The 22,500-nt window shown below is 52.6% G+C and overlaps 1 protein-coding gene across 1 annotated transcript in view; it reads left to right on the top strand.

Moving 5' to 3' along the window:
• neurl4 (neuralized E3 ubiquitin protein ligase 4) overlaps nucleotides 1–22,500 on the top strand; it is a 104,280-nt gene that overhangs the window by 63,981 nt on the left and 17,799 nt on the right. The window contains exons 18-23 of the mRNA XM_038786709.1: nucleotides 8,404–8,583; nucleotides 11,190–11,283; nucleotides 11,962–12,069; nucleotides 14,330–14,474; nucleotides 15,765–15,877; nucleotides 18,790–18,997. Coding sequence (XP_038642637.1) covers nucleotides 8,404–8,583; nucleotides 11,190–11,283; nucleotides 11,962–12,069; nucleotides 14,330–14,474; nucleotides 15,765–15,877; nucleotides 18,790–18,997 — 848 coding nt within the window. The remainder of the gene's footprint in view (nucleotides 1–8,403; nucleotides 8,584–11,189; nucleotides 11,284–11,961; nucleotides 12,070–14,329; nucleotides 14,475–15,764; nucleotides 15,878–18,789; nucleotides 18,998–22,500) is intronic.

The raw sequence follows: 22,500 nt of genomic DNA, 5'->3' as shown, positions 1-22,500 counted from the left end.
TTATACTAATGAGACTCCTAGTGGTCAGCCGGTGAATTACAACACAACCATGGTGTCACAACATCCCCTTTCCATTGAAGGAATAAACCAATACATTATCAGTAGATTTTACATGTGATACCATTAGCCCGTGAGTCTAACAGTATAAATCTTTTCTTTAACATTTTTAAAACTGGTTTAACAAATATATATATATATATAATATATATATATGTATGTACACACAAGAACAGCAAGCATAGTCTGTTAAATAGTCCAAATCTACAAATTGAGTCGATCAGGTTTTCTCAGACTCTGGTTGACCTTCCCAAAGTTTGACCTTGCTGCTCGGAACTTGTAGATTCAATGTTCTCCGTGGCATTCTCCTGCTCAGGAACTGCTGAACGATCTGACACTGCAGCTGATGTTGATTCCGACATAGATTCGTCACCCATCACGTTATCGTGAAAGTCTTCTCTGGTTTTCAAGAGTGCGGGACGATTTCTTCTTCAAACCAACCCGCCCCCTGTCTGTACGATGTAGGAACGAGGTGCTACTTGTTCCATTTCTTCACCAATTGCCTGAATCATCATCATCTCTCAATGTCGTCACTACTCAGAGGTGGTAAAGCTCTCGACACCCTATCACAGCACTGCTTTTGGTTTGCTGCAATGTTTTGCATTTGCTGCAGTGTCACTGCGCTCTCCTCCTCCTTTGCCAAGTATGGAAGTGTGGTACGCAACCGTCTATTCACGAGTAACTCTGCTGGCGATCTACCATGTGACAGCGGTGACGCCCTGTGACTCAACAGTGCGAGCTATGGATCGGATTGGCTGTCCATTGCTTTCTCCAACCGTTGCTGAACAGCATCTAGACCTTTTTGCAGCTTCTTCATTGGCTCGAGGGTACAGCGGACTCGACGTGACGTGATTGAAGTCACACCTGACTGCCAAGTGTTGCCACACTTTTGTGAAACAAGGACCGTTGTCACTGACGACGACTTGAGGAATTCTGTGTCTCACAAAAATTGATTGGGTATGCGGTGTTACACTGCTTGCTGATATGCTTGACAGTAGAGCCATTTTGGGATAGTTTGAAATCTAGTCTATAACCATTAAATAATCTTCCCTTGTAGGTGAAAGGGCTACTTCCTGTATTGTGCCATGGGTAAATCCGATATTCGCATCGGTTCTCCTGTTTGCTTGAAATGATGCATCTGGCATGTGTCACAACAACTGGCCAGCCTGGCAATATCCTTGTTTATACTGACAAATTAAGTTCTTTACCCATCAGTCTGGCCTCAATAAAACTCGAGAGGGATTTGTAGGTATGGTATTATTTATTTTTAAACAACTTGGAAGGCTGACCCGCTCTATAGAGACTCAGGACACCTACAGTCTCCTGAAGCTCCCAGAGCCGAGGGAGGTCGAAGACAAAGAGATCTCTGCACATATCATTCAAATGGCATCAAGTTTCACATACAAGATTCCCATAGGTCATCCTATACACCTCCTGACCTGGCCATATATCCTGATTGGCTGACTTCGCATTCCTCAACCCTGGGCCTCTTGTTGCCCAGCATCCCTTTCACCACCCTCTGCACGAGGCTCCCCTCCCCCCTTTCTGGCCATGCTTCGCTCAATCCCTTTGTTCTTTGCCTGCTAACTCACTACCACCAGACCGGCTCTATCCTCTGTATTATTCTAACTAATTATCCTATTTTATATCACATCCGTTTGTTCAATTCCTCAATACCTGGCCAGTAAACAGAGCCACCAGCTCTCCGTTTACACGTCTCAATCCTGAGATGTCCTTCGTGTATCTTCTTTTGTACATCCTTGTGAAGAGATTGAGATATAACTAGTGTTCAAACGAAGCACCACTCCATTAATAATACTGAGTTCAGATCTTATATTGTAGAACTCCATATACTGACCTCTGGGCCAGTGTGAGTTGCTGTTCCTCATCACCTCTTGAAGAGTTTGATCCTTCTTGGCCTCTTCTTGTATCTCAAATTGTTTTGCATCTGATACTGGTGGACACGCAGATCTACATCTTCAGCAATTTCACCACTAATATTTTGTATCAGCGCTCTCGATAATGCATCTGCTAAGAACATTTGCCTGGCGTGTAGATGAACAAAGAACAAAGAAAAATTACAGCACAGGAACAGGCCCTTCGGCCCTCCAAGCCTGCACCGATCCAGATCCTCTATCTAAAACTGTCGCCTATTTTCTAAGGATCTGTATCCCTTTGCTCCCTGCCCATTCATGTATTTGTCTCGATACATCTTAAATGATGCTATCGTACCCGCCTCTACCACCTTCGCCGGCAATGCGTTCCAGGCACCCACCACCCTCTGCGTAAAGAACTTTCCACGCACATCTCCCTTAAACTTTTCTATGATTGAATGATGAATGAACTATGATTGAAGTCATAGCGTCGTAACTTCATCATCGACCTCTGAATGCGTGGAGACATCTGGTTGAGATTTCCTTGGATGATGTTAACCAAAGGACGATGATCTGTCTCAGCTGTGAAAGTTGGAAGACCCGACACATAGCCGTGGAATTTCTCCAGGCCTACGACTAAACCCAGGCATTCTCTTTCGATTTGAGCGAACCTCTGCTCTGTTGTCGTCATGGGGCATGCTGCATACGCGACTGGTTTCCAATCATCCTGCTCCAGTTGCAGAAGAACTGCTCCGTCTTTGGAAGTGTCCGTTGACGCTTTAATCTGCTGAGATGGGTCAAAAAGTGTGAGAACGGGTGTGGTGGTTCGTGAAGTCTTGACCACCTTCCACGTTTGCTCATGTTGCTCAGTCCAAGTGGAAACCCGTTGTCCTGTGCAGGAGATCACGTAGATGTGTTGTTTTTGCAGAAAGGTCTGGAATGAATTTCCCTATAAAATTGATCATACCCATCACGCTTAAGATGGCTTTACCGTCGTGTGGCTTTGACACGTTGAGAATTGTTTGGATTGTGTCCTTGTCGGGTTCAGTGCCCTGCGATGAGAGCTCGTCACCTCAGTTACTCCAAATTGGCATTTTCTCTTGTTGAGCTTCAGCCCATTCCTCCTGACGCTCGTTAGAAGTTTAAGCAACCTCATGTTGTGCTCTTCTATGGTTGAGCCCCAAACGATGGTATCATCCACGTGCACATGTACACCTTCGATTGTGTGCCCCATGGCACGGTGAAAAATTTCCGATGCCAAAATTATGCCAAGCGGCATTCTCGGAGAGCAGCACCATGCAAATGGCGGATTAAAATTGCCGCACTTTGTGCCCAAGCTTTAGTTGCCAGAAACCTTGAGATGCGCCAAATTTCGTTAAGAATTGGGCAGCACGGTGGCGCAGTGGTTAGCCCTGCTGCCTCACGGCGCCGAGGTCCCAGGTTCAATCCCGGCCCCGGGTCACTGTCCGTGTGGAGTTTGCACATTCTCCCCGTGTCTGCGTGGGTTTCGCCCCCACAACCCAAAAACGTGCAGAGTAGGTGGATTGGCCACGCTAAATTGCCCCTTAATTGGAAACAATGAATTGGGTAATCTACATTTATAAAAACAAATGAATTGTGCACCACCCATCTCAGATGTGATTTCCTCACGCTTTTGTATTTGGTAATGTTCTCTTATAATACTCTCGTCAAGATCTTTCGGATCCATGCATCTGCGAATGTCACCATTCTATTTCTTTACTCTAACCATGGAGAATATCCAATCGGTAGGTTTTTCCATCTTTCTGATTTACTTTTAATTTTGTAATTCAGTCTAGCTGCTTTTTGACCCCGAAGAGGTGCAGGAACTCCTCCTGGTTCCTGTATCACAGGTTCTGCATCCTCTTTGAGTTGTGGTATCTTGCAGGTGCACAGCAGTGTACCAAAACCTGTGTACACATCGCTGAATTTGCTGATAATGTTCTCAGAATAGTCGGAGTGTTGATCCAGTCCTTTGTGGATGCGATATACCAACTGCACTTGATCTAGTAACCCCGCCTAACCTTTTTGGACGCTAAGGAGCAAGTTATCTTGGCCAGTCCACCTAACCTGCACATCTTCGGACTGTGGGAGGAAACCAGAGCACCCGGAGGAAACCCACGCAGATACGGGGAGAACAGAGGCCCAAGCCGGGAATCGAACCTAAGACCCTGAAGTTGTGAAGCAACCGTGCTAACCACTGTGCTACTGTGCCTTTATTAGCTGAAGCAGGGTGGTGATGCTGGGACTGTATAAAACGTTGGTTAGGCCACAGCTAGAGTATTGTGGGCAGTTCTGGAATCCACATTATAGGAGGGATGTGATAGCCACTGGGAAGGGAGCAGAGGGGATTTACCAGGATGTTGCCTGGGCCGGAGAGTTTAGCTATGAAGAGAGATTGGATAGACTGGGATTGTTTTCCTTGGAGCAGAGGAGGCTGAGGGGGGAATGTGATTGAGATGTATAAAATTATGAGGGGCATAGGCTGTATAAGGCTCTGGTCAAACCCCATTTGGAGTATTGTGAGCAATTTTTGGCCCCGTATATAAGGAAGGATGTGCTGGCTTTGGAAAGGGTCCAGAGGAGGTTCAATGATCCCTGGAATGAAGAGCTTGTCGCATGAGGAACTGTTGAGGAGTCTGGGCCTGTACTCGTTGGAATTTAGAAGGATGAGGGGGGATCTTAGAACATAGAACACTACAGCGCAGTACGGGCCCTTCGGCCCTCGATGTTGCGCCGACCTGTGAAACCATCTGAAGCCTATCTGACCTACACTATTCCATCTTATTGAAACTTACCGGATACTGCGAGGCCTGGATAGAGTGGACGTGGAGAGGATGTTTCCACTAGTAGGAAAAACTAGAACCAGAGGACACCATCTCAGACTGAAGGGACGATCCTTTAAAACTGAGATGAGGAGGAATTTCTTCAGCCAGAGGGTGGTGAATCTGTGGAACTCTTTGCCGCAGAAGGCTGTGGAGGCCAAATCACTGAGTGTCTTTAAGACAGAGATTGATAGGTTCTTGATTAATAAGGGGATCGGGGTTATGGGGAGAAGGCAGGAGAATGGGGATGAGAAAATATCAGCCATGATTGAATGGCGGAGCAGACTCGATGGGCCGAATGGCCTAATTCTGCTCCTATGACCTATGGTCTTGTAGAGTAGACAGGGAGAAACCTTTCCCCTTGATGGAGGGTTCAGTGACCAGGGGGCAGAGATTTAAGGTGAGGGGCAGGAGGTTTTGAGGGGATGTGAGGGGGGTGGGGGGGGAGTGGAACTCGCTGCCTGAAAGGGGGGTGGAGGCAGAGACCCTCAGAACATTCCAGAAGGATTTAGATGCCCGCTTGCGAATCCCAGGGCAGACACGGCTCTGGGCCCCAGTGCTGGGAAATGGGATTAGAATAGTTGGGTGGTTGTTTTTGACCGGCGCAGACTTGATGGGCCGAAGGGCCTTTTCTGTGCTGTCGACATCTCTGGCTCGACCTCACATCCTGAAGTATGATTCACTTGGGAGTGTAGGTCTGCTTTAAATACAGAATGTAATATGCAAGCACATCATTTGCACTGACTGATTTACTGATGCGCTTCATGAGCCACACATTCTCTCCGTGTTTCAAACCGCATTAATAAACATAGAACAGTACAGCACAGAACACAGTACAGCACAGAATGGCTGTTCTATTCTTCCTATAATGAGGCGACCAGAACTGGACATAATATTCCAAGTGTGGTCTAATCAGGTTTTTATAAAGCTGCAGCAAAACCTCGCGGCTCTTAAACTCAATACCCCTGTTAATGAAAGCCAACACACCATACGCCTTCTTAGCAACTTTGAGGGATCTATGTTTGTGGACCTCAAGACCCCTCTGTTCCTCCACACTTCCAAGAATCCTGCCTTTAACCCTGTATTCAGCATTCAAATTCGACCTTCCAAAATTAATCACTTCACATTTATCAAGGTTGAACTCCATCTGCCACTTCTCAGCCCAGCTCTGCATCCTGTCAATGCCCTGTTGTAACCTGCAACAGCCTTCGACACTATCTACAGCTCCACCAACCTTCGGGTCATCGGCAAACTTACTAACCCACCCTTCCACTTCCTCATCCAAGTCATTTATAAAAACCACAAAGAGCAGAGGTCCCAGAACAGATCCTTGCGGGACACCACTGGTCACCGACCTCCAGGCGGAATACTTTCCATCCACTACCACTCGCTGTCTTCTTTCGGCCAGCCAATTCTGTATCCAGACAGCCAAATTTCCCTGTATCCCACGCCCCCTAACTTTCTGAATGACCCGACCATGGGGAACCTTATCAAATGCCTTACTGAAATCCATATACACCACATCCACTGCCCGACCTTCATCAATGTGTCTCGTCACATCCTCAAAGAATTCAATGAGGCTTGTGAGGCATGACCTGCCCCTCACAAAGCCATGCTGACTATCTTTAATCAAACTGTTTTTCCAAATAATCATGAATCCTATCTCTCAGAATCCATTCCGATATTTTGCTCATCACAGACGCAAGACTGATGGGTCTGTAATTCCCAGGGATTTCCCGATTCCCTTTCTTGACCAGGGAAACAACATTCGCCTCCCTCCAATCATGCGGTACTACTGGAGAGTGAGGACGCAAAGATCATCACCAACGGCGCAGCAATCTCCTCCCTCACTTCCCGTAGTAACATAGAACAGTACAGCACAGAACAGGCCCTTCGGCCCTCGATGTTGTGCCGAGCAATGATCACCCTACTCAAACCCACGTATCCACCCTATACCTGTAACCCAACGTTTTCCCCTAATTCTTCCCGCCAGGGCTTTTTCATGCCCCCTTCTCACTCTCCTAAGTCCATTTTTGAGTTCCTTCCTGGCTACCTTGTAACCCTCTAGAGCCATGTTCATCATAGTGGGACAAAACTAACCAGCACTCGTAGCAAGTGCTCCTGAAACAATCCCCACATTTCCGCGTTTCCCTGAGAACAACTGTTCCCACTTTATGCTCCTCAGCTCCTGTCTAATAGCAGTATAATTTCTCCTCCCCCAATTGAATACCTTCCCATACTGGCTGTTCCTATCCCTCTCCATGACTATGGTAAAGGTCAAGGAGTTGTGGTCACTGTCGCCGAAATGGTCCACCGAGACATCTGACACCAAATCACTGAATCATGGTGACGCAGGTTAATGTTGCCGTTCAAAACTAACAGCAAGCAAAGCACGGAGACTCCTTTCCCGAGGCATCAAGTTGGAATGACAGAAGTTGGGTGGAGGAGTCCAAGACTGAGAGGTATAAATGTGGTCGAGTCGTTCGTTCACCCAGCAGGGAATTCTCCACCATGAGGTTGTTGTGATCGGAAGCCTGATGGAACCATGGAAGGAGATCCTATTGGAACATGCCAAGTCGGAAGTGGAGAAATACTGGAGAGAGAGAGTCGGAGACTGGGGAGTTCTCAGGGTGGCACAGTGGTTAGCACTGTTAACCTCACAGCGCCAGGGTCCCGGGTTCGATTCCCGGCCTCGGGTGACTGTCTGTGCGGAGTCTGCACGTTCTCCCCCGTGTCTGCGTGGGTTTCCTCCGGGTGCTCCGGTTTCCTCCCACAAGATGTGCAGGTTAGGTGGATTGGCCGCGATACATTGCCCCTGAGGGTGAGGTTGCAGAAACAAGGCGGTGAATTGGGCCGACGTGGGGTGTGTGGTCATATGCATCACTGTAAATACGCAAAGGGTTAATGTAAATACACTACAACACGGCGCTGAGGTCCCAGGTTCGATCCCGGCTCTGGGTCACTGTCCGTGTGGAGTTTGTACATTCTCCCCGTGTCTGCGTGGGTTTCGCCCCCACAACCCAAAGATGTGCAGGGTAGGTGGATTGGCCACGCTAAATTGCCCCTTAATAGAAAAAATAATTGGGTACTCTAAATTTATTTTTAAAAAGTAAATACACTACAACTAAGTAACCACTAGAGGCAGCACCAGAGATGTGTATATATACAGAGACAAACAGGAAGTCAGAGGCACTCTTCACAGGAACAGCAGCTGGTGAGCAGGACACAGACAGGCAGCTCAGATGTAACATAGTATAAAGGCTGGAGAGAGAACGAACTCAGAAATAAAGCATCTACTTCAACTGTAAGACTACGAGCTTTATTCAGACACGAGGAATAACACAGGGGTGGTCTTGCGAAGGTCGATGCAGCCTGGACGGGCTGTGGGGAATTGACGATTCTGTCCGCACGCTGTCTCAGGCCTGATGGGCTGAATGGCAGCGCTGTGAATTCTGTCTTCCCAGCTCATCAATTAGAATTGAGCCGGAAATCCTGTCCTGTGTGTTGGGAGCAAGGGCAGCGATGGCGATAGGGAGTGACTGCTCAGTGCTCAGTACAATCCGTTAAATCAAGAGAGTCGCAGAGTTGGGCTGGCACGTTCATTCCTCTCTTTGTTGTTGTCTGTTTAGATATGTGACAATTATGGACCCAACCTGGACACCTGCCCAGAGGGAACTGTCCTCGGACTCCTGGTGGACAATACCCATGGCCTGCACCTGTTTGTAAATGGAATGGACCAAGGTGTGGCCGCCCAAGACATTCCCAACCCGTGTTACGTCGTCATTGACCTTTACGGCCAGTGTGAGCAGGTGAGTGACTCATCTGGAGCGGAGGGGATGGGGGCGCAGCTGGGGACCTTCTGCAGACTCATTGGACCAGCCCCACCTCAATCACTCCCAATGCCGAAAAGCTCCTGTGGTATATAACCTCTGAGCTCCCAGAACAAAGAAAAGTACAGCACAGGAACAGGCCCTTCGGCCCTCCAAGCCTGCGCTGACCATGCTGCCCGACTAACCTAAAATCTTCTACGCTTCCTGGGTCCGTATCCCTCTATTCCCATCCTATTCATCTATTTGTCAAGATGCTCCTTAAACGTCACTGTCGTCCCTGCTTCCACAACCTCCTCCGGCAGCGAGTTCCAGGCACCCACTACCCTCTGTGTAAAAAAACATCCCTCGTACATCTCCTCTAAACCTTGCCCCTCGCACCTTAAACCTATGCCCCCTGGTAATTGACCCCTCTACCCTGGGGAAAAGCCTCTGACGATCCACTCTGTCTATGCCCCTCATAATTTTGTAGACCCTCTATCGGGTCACCCCTCAACCTCCGTCGTTCCAGTGAGAACAAACCGAGTTTATCCAACCTCTCCTCATAGCTAATGCCCTCCATACCAGGCAGCATCCTGGTAAATCTCTTCCGCACCCTCTCTAAAGCCTCCACACCCTTCTGGTAGTGTGGCGATCATAATTGAACACTATACTCCAAGTGTGATCTCATTAATGTTCTATTGCAGCTGCAGCTTACATACATACACAGAAGATAGGAGCAGGAGGAGGCCTTTTGGCCCTTCCAGCCTGCTCCACCATTCATCACCATCATGGCTGATCATCCAACTCAATAGCCTAATCCTGCTTTCTCCCCATAGCCTTTGATCTCATTCTCCCCAAGTGCTATATCCAGCCGCCTCTTGAATATATTCAAAGTTTTAGCATCAACTATTTCCTGTGGTAATGAATTCCACAGGCTCACCACTCTTTGGGTGAAGAAATGTCTCCTTATCTCTGTCCGAAATGGTTTACCCTGAATCCTCAGGCTGTGACCCCTGGTTCTGGACACACCCATCATTGGGAACATCTTCCCTGCATCTACCCTGTCCAGTCCTGTTAGAATTTTATACGTCTCTATGAGATCCTCCTTCATTCTTCTGAACTCCAGCGAGAACAATCCCAACCGAGTCAATCTCTCCTCGTACATCAGTCCCACCATCCCAGGAATCAGTCTGGTAAACCTTCGCTGCTCTCCCTCCATAGCAACAACATCCTTCCTCAGAGAAGGAGACCAAACTGGGCCCAATACTCCAGGTGTGGCCTCACCAAGGCCCTGTACAATTGCAGCAACACATCCCTGCTCCTGTCCTCAAATCCTCTCGCTATGAAGGCCAACATACCATTAGCCTTCTTTACCGCCTGCTGCACCTGCAAGCTTACCTTCAGCGAATGGTGCACAAGGACACCCAGGTCCTGCTGCATACTCCCCTCTCCCAATTTACAACCATTGTGGCCATCGCCCAGCGATTTCATAGATATCATAGAATTTACAGTACAGAAGGAGGACATTCGGCCCATCGAGTCTGCACCGGCTCTTGGAAAGAGCACCCTACCCAAGGTCAACACCTCCACCCTATCCCCATAACCCAGTAACCCCACCCAACACTAAGGGCAATTTTGGACACTACGGGCAATTTATCACGGCCAGTCCACCTAACCTGCACATCTTTGTGACTGTGGGAGGAAACCGGAGCACCCGGAGGAAACCCACGCACACACGGGGAGGATGTGCAGACTCCGCACAGACAGTGACCCAAGCCGGGAATCGAACCTGGGACCCTGGAGCTGTGAAGCGATTGTGCTAACCACAATGCTACTGTGCTGCCCAAATTTCCATTCTCACTTCCTTCAATATCCTTGGATGCATCTCATCTGGTCCCAGTCCCTTGTCAACTTTCCGTATAGTCTATATAACACCACCTCCTGATCAGTTTTGAACCCTCACCGTGGCAGAGTTTGCTACTCTGACACAGCATGGTGCATTTTGGCAAAATATCAATTTGACACCTCAGCCACGCCCCCATCCTCCATGTGAAAATTCCCTTTGGGGGGGCCCCGAATTGGTCCCACTCCTTTTTACCACGCTCTACCTTGCTTTTTACTATTTCTAGCCGTGGCTTATTTCTGTCGCTTTTTTTTCTTCAGTAATGGAATTCCATTTACAATTTTAGAGCCAATTGGGACAATTCCTGAAGTGGGAAAGTTTTTAAGATTACAGTTAAAATGTCTGCCATTCCCTCGCCCAGTTCCTTTTGCCCTCCCGGTGTCTTAAATGGATTCGATGGGCCGAATGGTATTCCCCCCCCCCCCCCCCCCCCCCCCCCGTGCCCTAATAATTCTCCGGCTCTTGTCACCCGGTTGTTCCCGTACCGGCCTCCCCGGACAGGCGCCGGAATGTGGCGACTAGGGGCTTTTCACAGTAACTCCATTGAAGCCTGCTCGTGACAATAAGCAATTTTCATTTTCATTTCATTTCACTTGTGGTTTTGAATGCTGTTCCTGACAATGGGCCAGGACAGAGTTGACCTTCCTTTGCTTTGAGTTCTAAACCAGAATCCTCCGGACGAACGCTCCCTCGTGTCTTGCAGGTGACCATAGTGGCCAACGACGTCATGGCCACCGGAGGCGATGGCGGCCATTTGCGTTGCCAGGGCGATGTGGAAAAGGCCGACGTGGTTGACGGTAAGTGGACTGTGGTGTCCGATGCCCGTGTGGGACGGCCTTTCGTTTAACCCTGAGCCGGCTGTACTGCGCACCGTGTATTACATCTCTGGTCGTCGGATCCGTGCCAGAGCAGAGGGAAGAAAGGCTTGCATTTATGTAGCGCCTTTCCTGGCCTCGCCATCCCAAAACGCTTAACAGCCCAATGGGGTACTCGTCGCTGCTGTCGTACGGGGGTGGGGAGGGGGGTCTGTTTGTGCACAGCAAGCTCCCACAGTAGCCACAGTAACAATGGTCACATTGCCTGCTTCAGGCCATGTTCTTATTGGCCCAGGGTTTCCAAAATGGCGGTGGTCACGGCATCTTTTATATCCACCCGAGAGGGCCCTCGGTTGAACGGCTTGTTTGAAAGGCAGGACCCCCAGCAGCGCCGCGCTCCTTCAGCGTGCCTGCGGGGGGAGGGGGAGGGGGGGGGGGGCGGAGCGGAGCAGGGCTCGAGTGCGCGATGGGGCGTGAACCTACGCGACCCTTCCGACTCCTGAACGCTGCCACCCCGCTGGCCGACATGGCCGAGTGTGTCAGCTGGCTGCCTGGCCGGGGGGGGGGGGGGGGGGGGGGGGCGACCACTTTGACCGGGCAGCCAGCGGTGCTGTCTCCCAGTGCGATTCCCACTGACCTCGCCGCTCTCCCGTTCCTCAGGTATCAAGGAGAACCTGTGCTGGACGCCACCTCCCGAAGTGAATCGCATGAAAACCTGCGAATACCAGGCACTCTGTGCCCGGTTTAAAGAACTGCTTCCACTGCCAGGTGAGGGGGACTGCCTTTAATTCCATTTCGGGCCTGTCTGAACAACGGGGAGGGCAAGGTGGGGAGGGCGCGGGGGGGGGATATTTGCTTGATGAGGGCACTGTGGGTTTGAAAGCTGGCAGATTGTTGGGACGTTGTTCGACTTGAGGGAGCGGCTGCAATTTTGAGGCCCTGGGAATGGGCAAGCCGGGAGGCGGACAGTTCTGGGGGGTGGGGGGGGGGGATCTCGGCTGGGTCTGTGGAGCGAGAAAGCAGAGTTAGCCTCTCTTTATAAAGGACTCGGAAAGCGGGCACTGGGTCTCCACCCCTCCATCCCCACCACCCTGAGGTGGCTGCAGGGACCTGCCTTTACGTAGCGCCTGGGCCACTGGATGCTCCCTCCTCCCTCCCTCCCCAGGTGAAGTATCGGCACTGTTGCAGGAACTCCCTTACTCAAGTTGGGTAACAACAGCCAACAGCAAAGTGGGTTAACGCTGAGGAGTGCAGGCACAGAGAGACCCGGAGGCTCACCCCCACACGTATACCTTTGAAGGATAAATCGAGAGAGCCTTTGTCACATGATTATTTTTTTCAATATAGAGTCCCCAATTAATTTTTTCCAATTAAGGGGCAATTTAGCGTGGCCAATCCACCTAGCCTGCACATTTTGGGTTATTATAGAATTAACAGTGCAGAAGGAGGCCATTTGGCCCATCGAGTTTGCACTGACCCCCTTAAACCCTCATTTCCACTCTATCCCCGTAACCCAATGATCCCACCTAACCTTTTTGTTCACTAAGGGCAATTTATCACGGCCAATCCACCCTAACCCTGCACATCTTTGGGCTGCGGGAGGAAACCGGAGCCCCCGGAGGAAACCCACGCAGACACGGGGGAGGACGTGCAGACTCCGCACAGACAGTGACCCAAGCCAGGAACCGAACCTGGGACCCTGGAGCTGTGAAGCAACAGAGCTAACCACTGTGCTACCGTGCTGCCCGACCGTGCTGGTTTTGTGGGGGGCGAAACCCACGCAGGCACGGGGGGGGGATGTGCAAACTCCACATGGAGAGTGACCCAGAGCCGGGATCGAACCTGGGACCTCAGCGCCGCGATGCAGCAGTGCTAACCACTAGGCCACCGTGCTGCCCTGCCTTGAACAAATTGAATGGGATTCTGGACATCACAACTTCAGCTGACGAATATAGAAGCGGGAATGTTAAGCGGGAACCTTTATAAACCTCTGGTTAGGCCCCAACTGCAGTACCGAGTCCAGGTCCAGTCACCACACCTCAGGAAGGAGATGGGGGGGGCGTTCCGAGTAAGGGTGCGGAGGGGGGGGCCATTACCAGAGCAGCTCCAGGATTGGCGGCGGGGGGGGGGGGATTTTAGCTCCGAGATCCGGGTTGGAGAAGGTGGAACTGTTCCTCCTTCAGAAGGAAGGAGATGGAGGGGGTGGGCTTTGACCGAGGTGGACAAGGTGAGGACCGGATTGGATAAGGTAGACGAGGAAAAGCTGTTCCCATTGGCTGATGGTGGTTGGGGGGGGGGAGAAGAATGATTTCCCACAGGAAATAGGATGGATACAATGAAGTGGAGAGCAGAGGGTTGGGTAAGACTGACTGGATTGCTCTTGGGGGGGTGGGGTGGGGGGGGGTGGGGTGGGGTGGGGGGGAGGGGGGTGGGTGGGGGGGGGGGGGACCAGGGACTTGATGGGCTGAATGGCCTTCTGTGCCGGATTGAATCGATGTCGGCGAGCAGACAATCTGTTTTTGTCACGTTGATCGAGGAATCAATATTGGCCGGGACTCTGGGGAGAGCTCCCATCGGACCCCAAGCGTCTGGAGCCTTTGGGATGGGGGGGGGGGGCAAGAACAAGCCTTTCTTCATTTGCCTCCGAAGCAGCCTGGCCCTAATTTGAGTCTGGCCCGCTAGAGTCGCATTCCCACCAGCTGAGGGCGGCGGTCGCCACCCAGGACCCTGCAGCTGAATGTTCAGGTTCGGTCTGGGCGGGTTTGAGTTGGGGCGCAGTGTGCCTCCCTTGGTTGAATTGCCACGGCCCACTCGGCGTCAACATTCCAAGTAACAGCGGGAGTCTTGGATGGGCGCCCATGGAGCCAGCGAAGCCGCGGGTGCTGTGGGGGGGGGGGGGGGGGGGGGGAGTTTTATCGGCGATGGAGCTGAACGGGGAAGGGATGGGCGGCCGAGGGATTTGACTGCCGTCGCAGAGGCTGGTGCGGGGGGGGGCTGGTCGCCAATGACGATTCCCTTGCCTTTGCAGACGGTTACTTCGACGAGGAGCTGAAGTGCAACCTGTGCTACTGTGAATCCTGTCACAAGCTCCGTGGCGATGAAGCTTACTACAAGAGAGGCGACCCCCCGAAGGACTATGCCCTCCCCTTCGGATGGTGCAGGTTCGCACTAAGGTATGGGACGGAAGGTCAGGGGCAAAGGGGCACCGCGGCGGTCAAGCTGAATGCACACGACACCGGGGTGTGTGGTAGGGGAGGGGGGGGGGGTGAATCGACTTGGAGGCCAAAAGGGGCCTTCATTAAAGCAGTGAGGAGGGGGCTGTGCTGTCCTTCTGTGCACCAGTGTGGGTGTCTGGCTGTGTTGAAGTGTCATGCACAGGGTATCGCAGGAACAGGCCCTTCGGCCCTCCAAGCCCGTGTCGACCATGCTGCCCGTCTAACCTAAAACCATCTACACTTCCGGGGTCCGTATCCCTCTATTCCCATCCTATTCATGTATTTGTCAAGATGCCCCTTAAATGTCACTATCGTCCCTGCTTCCACCACCTCCTCCGGCAGCGAGTTCCAGGCACCCACTACCCTCTGTGTAAAAAAACGTGCCTCGTACATCTCCTCTAAACCTTGCCCCTCGCACCTTAAACCTATGCCCGCTAGTAATTGACCCCTCTACCAAGCCCGTGTCGACCATGCTGCCCGTCTAACCTAAAACCATCTACACTTCCTGGGTCCGTATCCCTCAATTCCCCAACCGATTCCATGTATTTGTCAAGATGCCCCTTAAATGTCACTATCGTCCCTGCTTCAGTCCAAAGATGTGCGGGTTAGGTGGATTGGCCATGCTAAATTGCCCGTAGTGTAAGGTTAATGGGGGGATTGTTGGGTTACGGGTATACGGGTTACGTGGGTTTGAGTAGGGTGATCATTGCTCGGCACAAAATCGAGGGCCGAAGGGCCTGTTCTGTGCTGTACTGTTCTATGTTCTATGTTCTACCCTGGGGAAGAGCCTCTGACTATCCACTCTGTCTATGCCCCTCATAATTTTGTAGACCTCTATCAGGCCGCCCCTCAACCTCCGTCGTTCCAGTGAGAACAAACCAAGTTTATTCAACCGCGCCTCATAGCTAATGCCCTCCATACCGGGCAACATCCTGGTAAATCTCTTCTGCGCCCTCTCTAAAGCCTCCACATCCTTCTGGTAGTGTGGCGACCAGAATTGAACACTATACTCCAAGTGTGGCCGAACTAAGTTATCGGATGGGATGCTTTGGTCATGAGGTACCGGTAAAGTGCCACTCTCTGGGTGATGATTACTTGGTTACATGGGCCTGTGGCATGGCTCTCGTGCCTTTTGGTGGCCGCAAAGTGTTTTCAACAACAGTGAGGGGTCGAATTCGGCCGAGAAATGAAAGGTTGTTCCTGCTCCAGTGTGTTGCCTGAAATCTGTCAACTGTTGGGTCCTGGCAGGCTGAATCCCCGCTGCGAGGTCGCCAACGTCTACAAGAAGTGGCACACGGCGTACCACGGCACGTGCGTGGGGTCGCTCCGACGGGCCTTGGATCACGGGGAGCTGGTGTCAGGTACGTCAAAAGGAACAACGTGCGGGCATTTTGGAAGTTCCAGTGCTGAACGCGACGGGAGGTGGCTCGCCCGGGAGTTTTTGGTTGGCAGTGTGGAGCAGATGTCCTGGAAGCGTGTGTCTGTGCTGAGAGAAGGCGTCCAATCTAAAGTAGGATCTGAATCCAGAAACCAGAATGTGTTTGCTTCCAGAATGCAGCCTAGTTTGTGAATTTCATTTGATTTCCACAGCAGAGTGGAAGCGGGTTTGAGAAGTGTATCTGTACTACATTGGCAGCAACCTTGCCTTGGGTAATAATTATTTCTGTAGTTACATTTCTACAGGGGAAATTGCCCGGAAGGTATTTATTTCTGTGTTCTGACCAAGTGGGGTTTTGGGGGAATGTTTTGTGAAACTGTCCCCCAGTTTTGGAACTCAAAGATTAGCAATGAACAGACTCCAGACTGGGTCCCATCTAACCTCCCTGCAGACAGAGCTGAATTTAAACCCAGCTCCAGACTGGGTCCCATCTAACCTCCCTGCAGACAGAGCTGAATTTAAACCCAGCTCCAGACTGGGTCCCATCTAACCTCCCTGCAGACAGAGCTGAATTTAAACCCAGCTCCAGACTGGGTCCCATCTAACCTCCCTGCAGACAGAGCTGAATTTAAACCCAGCTCCAGACTGGGTCCCATCTAACCTCCCTGCAGACAGAGCTGAATTTAAACCCAGCTCCAGACTGGGTCCCATCTAACCTCCCTGCAGACAGAGCTGAATTTAAACCCAGCTCCAGACTGGGTCCCATCTAACGTCCCTGCAGACAGAGCTGAATTTAAACCCAGCTCCAGACTGGGTCCCATCTAACCTCCCTGCAGACAGAGCTGAATTTAAACCCAGCTCCAGACTGGGTCCCATCTAACCTCCCTGCAGACAGAGCTGAATTTAAACCCAGCTCGAACAGCTGGATACCATTGGCCAGCGGACTGCAGAGCCAGCTCCCTCCCTCCAATCATTTCAAACTGAAGTCAGGCTCTCGATGGGGGAATCTTATTCCGAGACTCGCTCTGCATTTCACCCCAGGAGGTTGAAACCAACACGAGGTTTCAACAGATCCATCCACTGGTCAAATATTATCAGGGTAATTCTCCCGCCATTTTACCCTCACTGTTAACAGTGACGTACTGGGGGCAGTTAGAACCCTCCCTCCTCACTATAAATTTAATCTGCAATCACAGGGCCAACTACAGAACTTGTCCCAGTTACTTTTGGCGCAGCAGGGTCACGGGTCAGACACCAGCTGTTTCCTTGACTGAGCCTGTGCGTTACTCTGAGCCGCCGTTTGGGCAGCACCGGCTCATGGGACAACAGCAGGTGCCGTGGCAGTTAGTACCCTCCCTCCTGACTGCAAACCACTGTCCCCATCAAACACTCCCAGGACAGGTACAGCACGGGGTTAGATACAGAGTAAAGCTCCCTCTACACTGTCCCCATCAAACACTCCCAGGACAGGTACAGCACGGGGTTAGATACAGAGTAAAGCTCCCTCTACACTGTCCCCATCAAACACTCCCAGGACAGGGACAGCACGGGGTTAGATACAGAGTAAAGCTCCCTCTACACTGTCCCCATCAAACACTCCCAGGACAGGTACAGCACAGGGTTAGATACAGAGTAAAGCTCACTCTACACTGTCCCCATCAAACACTCCCAGGAGAGGTACAGCACGGGGTTAGATACAGAGTAAAGCTCCCTCTACACTGTCCCCATCAAACACTCCCAGGACAGGTACAGCACGGTGTTAGATACAGAGTAAAGCTCCCTCTACACTGTCCCCATCAAACACTCCCAGGACAGGTACAGCATGGGGTTAGATACAGAGTAAAGCTCCCTCTACACTGTCCCCATCAAACACTCCCAGGACAGGTACAGCACGGGGTTAGATACAGAGTAAAGCTCCCTCTACACTGTCCCCCATCAAACACTCCCAGGACAGGTACAGCACGGGGTTAGATACAGAGTAAAGCTCCCTCTACACTGTCCCCATCAAACACTCCCAGGACAGGTACAGCACGGGGTTAGATACAGAGTAAAGCTCCCTCTACACTGTCCCCATCAAACACTCCCAGGACAGGTACAGCACGGGGTTAGACACAGAGTAAAGCTCCCTCTACACTGTCCCCATCAAACACTCCCAGGACAGGTACAGCACGGGGTTAGATACAGAGTAAAGCTCCCTCTACACTGTCCCCATCAAACACTCCCAGGACAGGTACAGCACGGGGTTAGATACAGAGTAAAGCTCCCTCTACACTGTCCCCATCAAACACTCCCAGGACAGGTACAGCACGGGGTTAGATACAGAGTAAAGCTCCCTCTACACTGTCCCCATCAAACACTCCCAGGACAGGTACAGCACGGGGTTAGATACAGAGTAAAGCTCCCTCTACACTGTCCCCATCAAACACTCCCAGGACAGGTACAGCACGGGGTTAGATACAGAGTAAAGCACCCGCTACACTGTCCCCATCAAACACTCCCAGGACAGATACAGCACGGGGTCAGATACAGAGTAAAGCTCCCTCTACACTGTCCCCATCAAACACTCCCAGGACAGGTACAGCACGGGGTTAGATACAGAGTAAAGCTCCCTCTACACTGTCCCCATCAAACACTCCCAGGACAGGTACAGCACGGGGTTAGATACAGAGTAAATCTCCCTCTACACTGTCCCCATCAAACACTCCCAGGACAGGTACAGCACGGGGTTAGATACAGAGTAAAGCTGAATTATGTGTTTTCGGATGATCCTCGCAGAACAATTAAAATCTTGGGTTTCTGTCTCTACACCTTTCTTTTCCCTTTGACCTCTCACTGTCCCTGCCCTTGACTCTTCACCTCTGCCCCTTTGACCCCTCACCTCTGCCCTCTTCACAGGGAGTGCGTCGATTTTCTGCAGCAAACAGACAAAGGCGGAGCTTCAGAACGGGTATAATGACCCTGAGGAGAACAGTCAGGAAAAGGACATTGTAAAAGTCAGCCTCTCGCCCACAATGCGATATGTGGGACTTGACCGGTTCTGCCCCAAGATAAGGTTAGTGCCAGGTCGGCATGTATACACACTCCGAGCAATACTGCACCTTCAGTGGGCAGGCTGCGCACAGGGACGTGCCCCTCATAATCTTCTCCACCTCGATCAGGTCCCCCCTCAGTCTCTGCTCCAGAGGAAAACAACCCAAGCCCATCCAACCTCTCTCCATAACTGAAACGTTCCATCCCAGGCAGCATCCTGGTGAATCCCCTCTGCACCCCCTCCAGCGCAATCACATCCTTCCTATAATGTGGCGGCCAGAACTGCACCCAGTGCTCCAGCTGTGGCCTCACCAAAGTTCCTGTACAGCTCCCAACGTGGCCTCCCTGCTTTTGTAATCTGTGCCTGGATTGATAAAGGCCAGTGTCCCACATGCCTTTTTCACCCCCCACCCTATTAACCTGCCCTTCTGCCTTCAGAGATCTCTGGACAAACACGCCAAGGTCCCTTTGTATTTGAGAAGATTGACCTCCAGCGACCACAGCCATCTTCCTTTGTGCCGGGTGTGACTCCAGCCAGCGGAGAGTTTCCCCCCGATTCCCATTGACTCCTTGTTGCCAGTCAACTGCTGCCTTGGTGGCCAGGGCAGCCATACTCTCCTCGCTGGAGTTCAGCTCTTTTATTCATGTGTGGACGAAGGTGGTGGCCAATGCCACCAAGCTCCGCTCCACAGCTGCCCTCAACTCCATGACTCTTCCTTCGTGCCTGGTTCAAAGGTCACGAATAATAGCTCAGGGGATGAAAGAGACAGGAGCAACGAGGATGAAGAATTGGGATGAAGAACAGGGAGCAGAGAGCAATGGTCAGGGGATGGTTCTTTGGGCTGAGGGAAGGTTTGTTGTGGTGTTCCCCAGGGGTCGCTATTGACAGCCTTGTATCTCCTGACGTACATTAAAGGTCGAGATGAGCGGCGAGGTGGCGCAGTGGTTAGCACTGCTGCCCCACGGCACCGAGTACCCGGGTTCGATCCCGGCCCCGGGTCACGGTCCGTGTGGAGTTTGCACATTCTCCCCGTGTCTGCGTGGGTCTCACCCCCACAACCCAAAGATGTGCAGGGTAGGTGGATTGGCCAGGCTAAATTGCCCCTTAATTGGAAACAATGAATTCGGTGCTCTCTAATTTAAAAAATAATAAAATAAGGGGCAAGATTCTAAGGGTCTACAGGTGCAGAGGGATCTGGGTGTACAGGAGCAGTGGGAGCTGGGTGTACAGGTGCAGGAGGACCTGGGTGTACAGGTGCAGAGGGACCTGGGTGTACAGGTGCAGAGGGAGCTGGGTGTACAGGTGCAGGGGGACCTGGGTGTACAGGAGCAGAGGGATCTGGGTGTACAGGTGCAGGGGACCTGGGTGTACAGGAGCAGAGGGATCTGGGTGTACAGGTGCAGAGGGAGCTGGGTGTACAGGTGCAGAGGGAGCTGGGTGTACAGGTGCAGAGGGAGCTGTGTACAGGTGCAGAGGGATCTGGGTGTACAGGTGCAGAGGGATCTGGGTGCAGAGGGAGCTGGGTGTACAGGTGCAGAGCGACCTGGGTGTACAGCTGCAGAGGGACCTGGGTGTACAGGAGCAGAGGGAGCTGGGTGTACAGGTGCAGAGGGGTCTGGGTGCAGAGGGAGCTGGGTGTACAGGTGCAGAGGGGAGCTGGGTGCAGAGGGAGCTGGGTGCAGAGGGAGCTGGGTGCAGAGGGAGCTGGGTGCAGAGGGAGCTGGGTGCAGAGGGAGCTGGGTGCAGAGGGAGCTGGGTGCAGAGGGAGCTGGGTGCAGAGGGAGCTGGTGCAGAGGGAGCTGGGTGCAGAGGGAGCTGGGTGTACAGGTGCAGAGGGAGCTGGGTGTACAGGTGCAGAGGGAGCTGGGTGCAGAGGGAGCTGGGTGTACAGGAGCAGAGGGAGCTGGGTGTCCAGGTGCAGAGGGAGCTGGGTGCCCAGGTGCAGAGGGAGCTGGGTGTACAGGTGCAGAGGGAGCTGGGTGCCCAGGTGCAGAGGGAGCTGGGTGCCCAGGTGCAGAGGGAGCTGGGTGCCCAGGTGCAGAGGGAGCTGGGTGCCCAGGTGCAGAGGGAGCTGGGTGCCCAGGTGCAGAGGGAGCTGGGTGTACAGGTGCAGAGGGAGCTGGGTGTACAGGTGCAGAGGGAGCTGGGTGTACAGGTGCAGAGGGAGCTGGGTGTACAGGTGCAGAGGGAGCTGGGTGTACAGGTGCAGAGGGAGCTGGGGTGTACAGGTGCAGAGGGAGCTGGGTGTACAGGTGCAGAGGGAGCTGGGTGTACAGGTTCAGAGGGAGCTGGGTGTACAGGTGCAGAGGGAGCTGGGTGTACAGGTGCAGAGGGAGCTGGGTGTACAGGTGCAGAGGGAGCTGGGTGTACAGGTGCAGAGGGAGCTGGTGTTACAGGTGCAGAGGGATCTGGGTGCAGAGGAGCTGGGTGTACAGGTGCAGAGGGAGCTGGTGTACAGGTGCAGAGGGATCTGGGTGCAGAGGGACCCGAGTGTACAGGTGTAGAGGGAGCTGGTGTAAAGGTGCAGCGGGAGCTGGGTGTACAGGTGCAGAGGGAGCTGGGTGTACAGGTGCAGAGGGAGCTGGGTGTACAGGTGCAGAGGGAGCTGGGTGTACAGGTGCAGAGGGATCTGGGTGCAGAGGGAGCTGAGTGTACAGGTGCAGAGGGAGCTGGGTGTAAAGGTGCAGAGGGAGCTGGGTGTACAGGTGCAGAGGGAGCTGGGTGTACAGGTGCAGAGGGAGCTGGGTGTCCAGGTGCAGAGGGAGCTGGGTGCCCAGGTGCAGAGGGAGCTGGGTGTCCAGGTGCAGAGGGAGCTGTGTGTACAGGTGCAGAGGGAGCTGGGTGTGCAGGTGCAGAGGGAGCTGGGTGTACAGGTGCAGAGGGAGCTGGGTGTTCAGGTGCAGAGGGAGTTGGGTGTACAGGTGCAGAGGGAGCTGGGGGTACAGGTTGCAGAGGGAGCTGGTGTACAGGTGCAGAGGGAGCTGGGTGTCAGGTGCAGAGGGAGCTGGTGTGTACAGGTGCAGAGGGAGCTGGGTGTACAGGTGCAGAGGGAGCTGGGTGTACAGGTGCAGAGGGAGCTGGGTGTACAGGAGCAGAGGGAGCTGGGGTACAGGTGCAGAGGGAGCTGGGTGTACAGGGGCAGAGAGACCTGGGTGTACAGGTGCAGAGGGAGCTGGATGTACAGGCGCAGAGGGAGCTGGGTGTACAGGTGCAGAGGGATCTGGGTGTACAGGAGCAGAGGGAGCTGGGTGTACAGGTGCAGAGGAGCTGGGTGTACAGGAGCAGAGGGAGCTGGGTGTACGTGCGAGTAGCTGGGTGTCCAGGTGCAGAGGGAGCTGGGTGTACAGGTGCAGGGGATCTGGGTGTACAGGTGCAGAGGCAGCTGGTGTCCAGGTGCAGAGGGATCTGGGTGTGTACAGGTGCATTAGGGAGCTGGGTGTAAGGTGCGAGGGAGCTGGGTGTGTTAAGGTGCAGAGGGAGCTGGGGTACAGGTGCAGAGGGAGCTGGGGTCAGAGTGCAGAGGGAGCTGGGTGTACAGGGCAGAGGGAGCTGGGTGTACGTGCAGGGGAGCGGTG

Source organism: Scyliorhinus canicula, chromosome 29 (assembly GCF_902713615.1).
Source record: "Scyliorhinus canicula chromosome 29, sScyCan1.1, whole genome shotgun sequence".
NCBI classification, from domain to species: Eukaryota; Metazoa; Chordata; class Chondrichthyes; order Carcharhiniformes; family Scyliorhinidae; genus Scyliorhinus; species Scyliorhinus canicula.
Note: the sequence above shows the minus strand (reverse complement) of the source record. Positions and strands in the feature narration are given on the sequence as shown.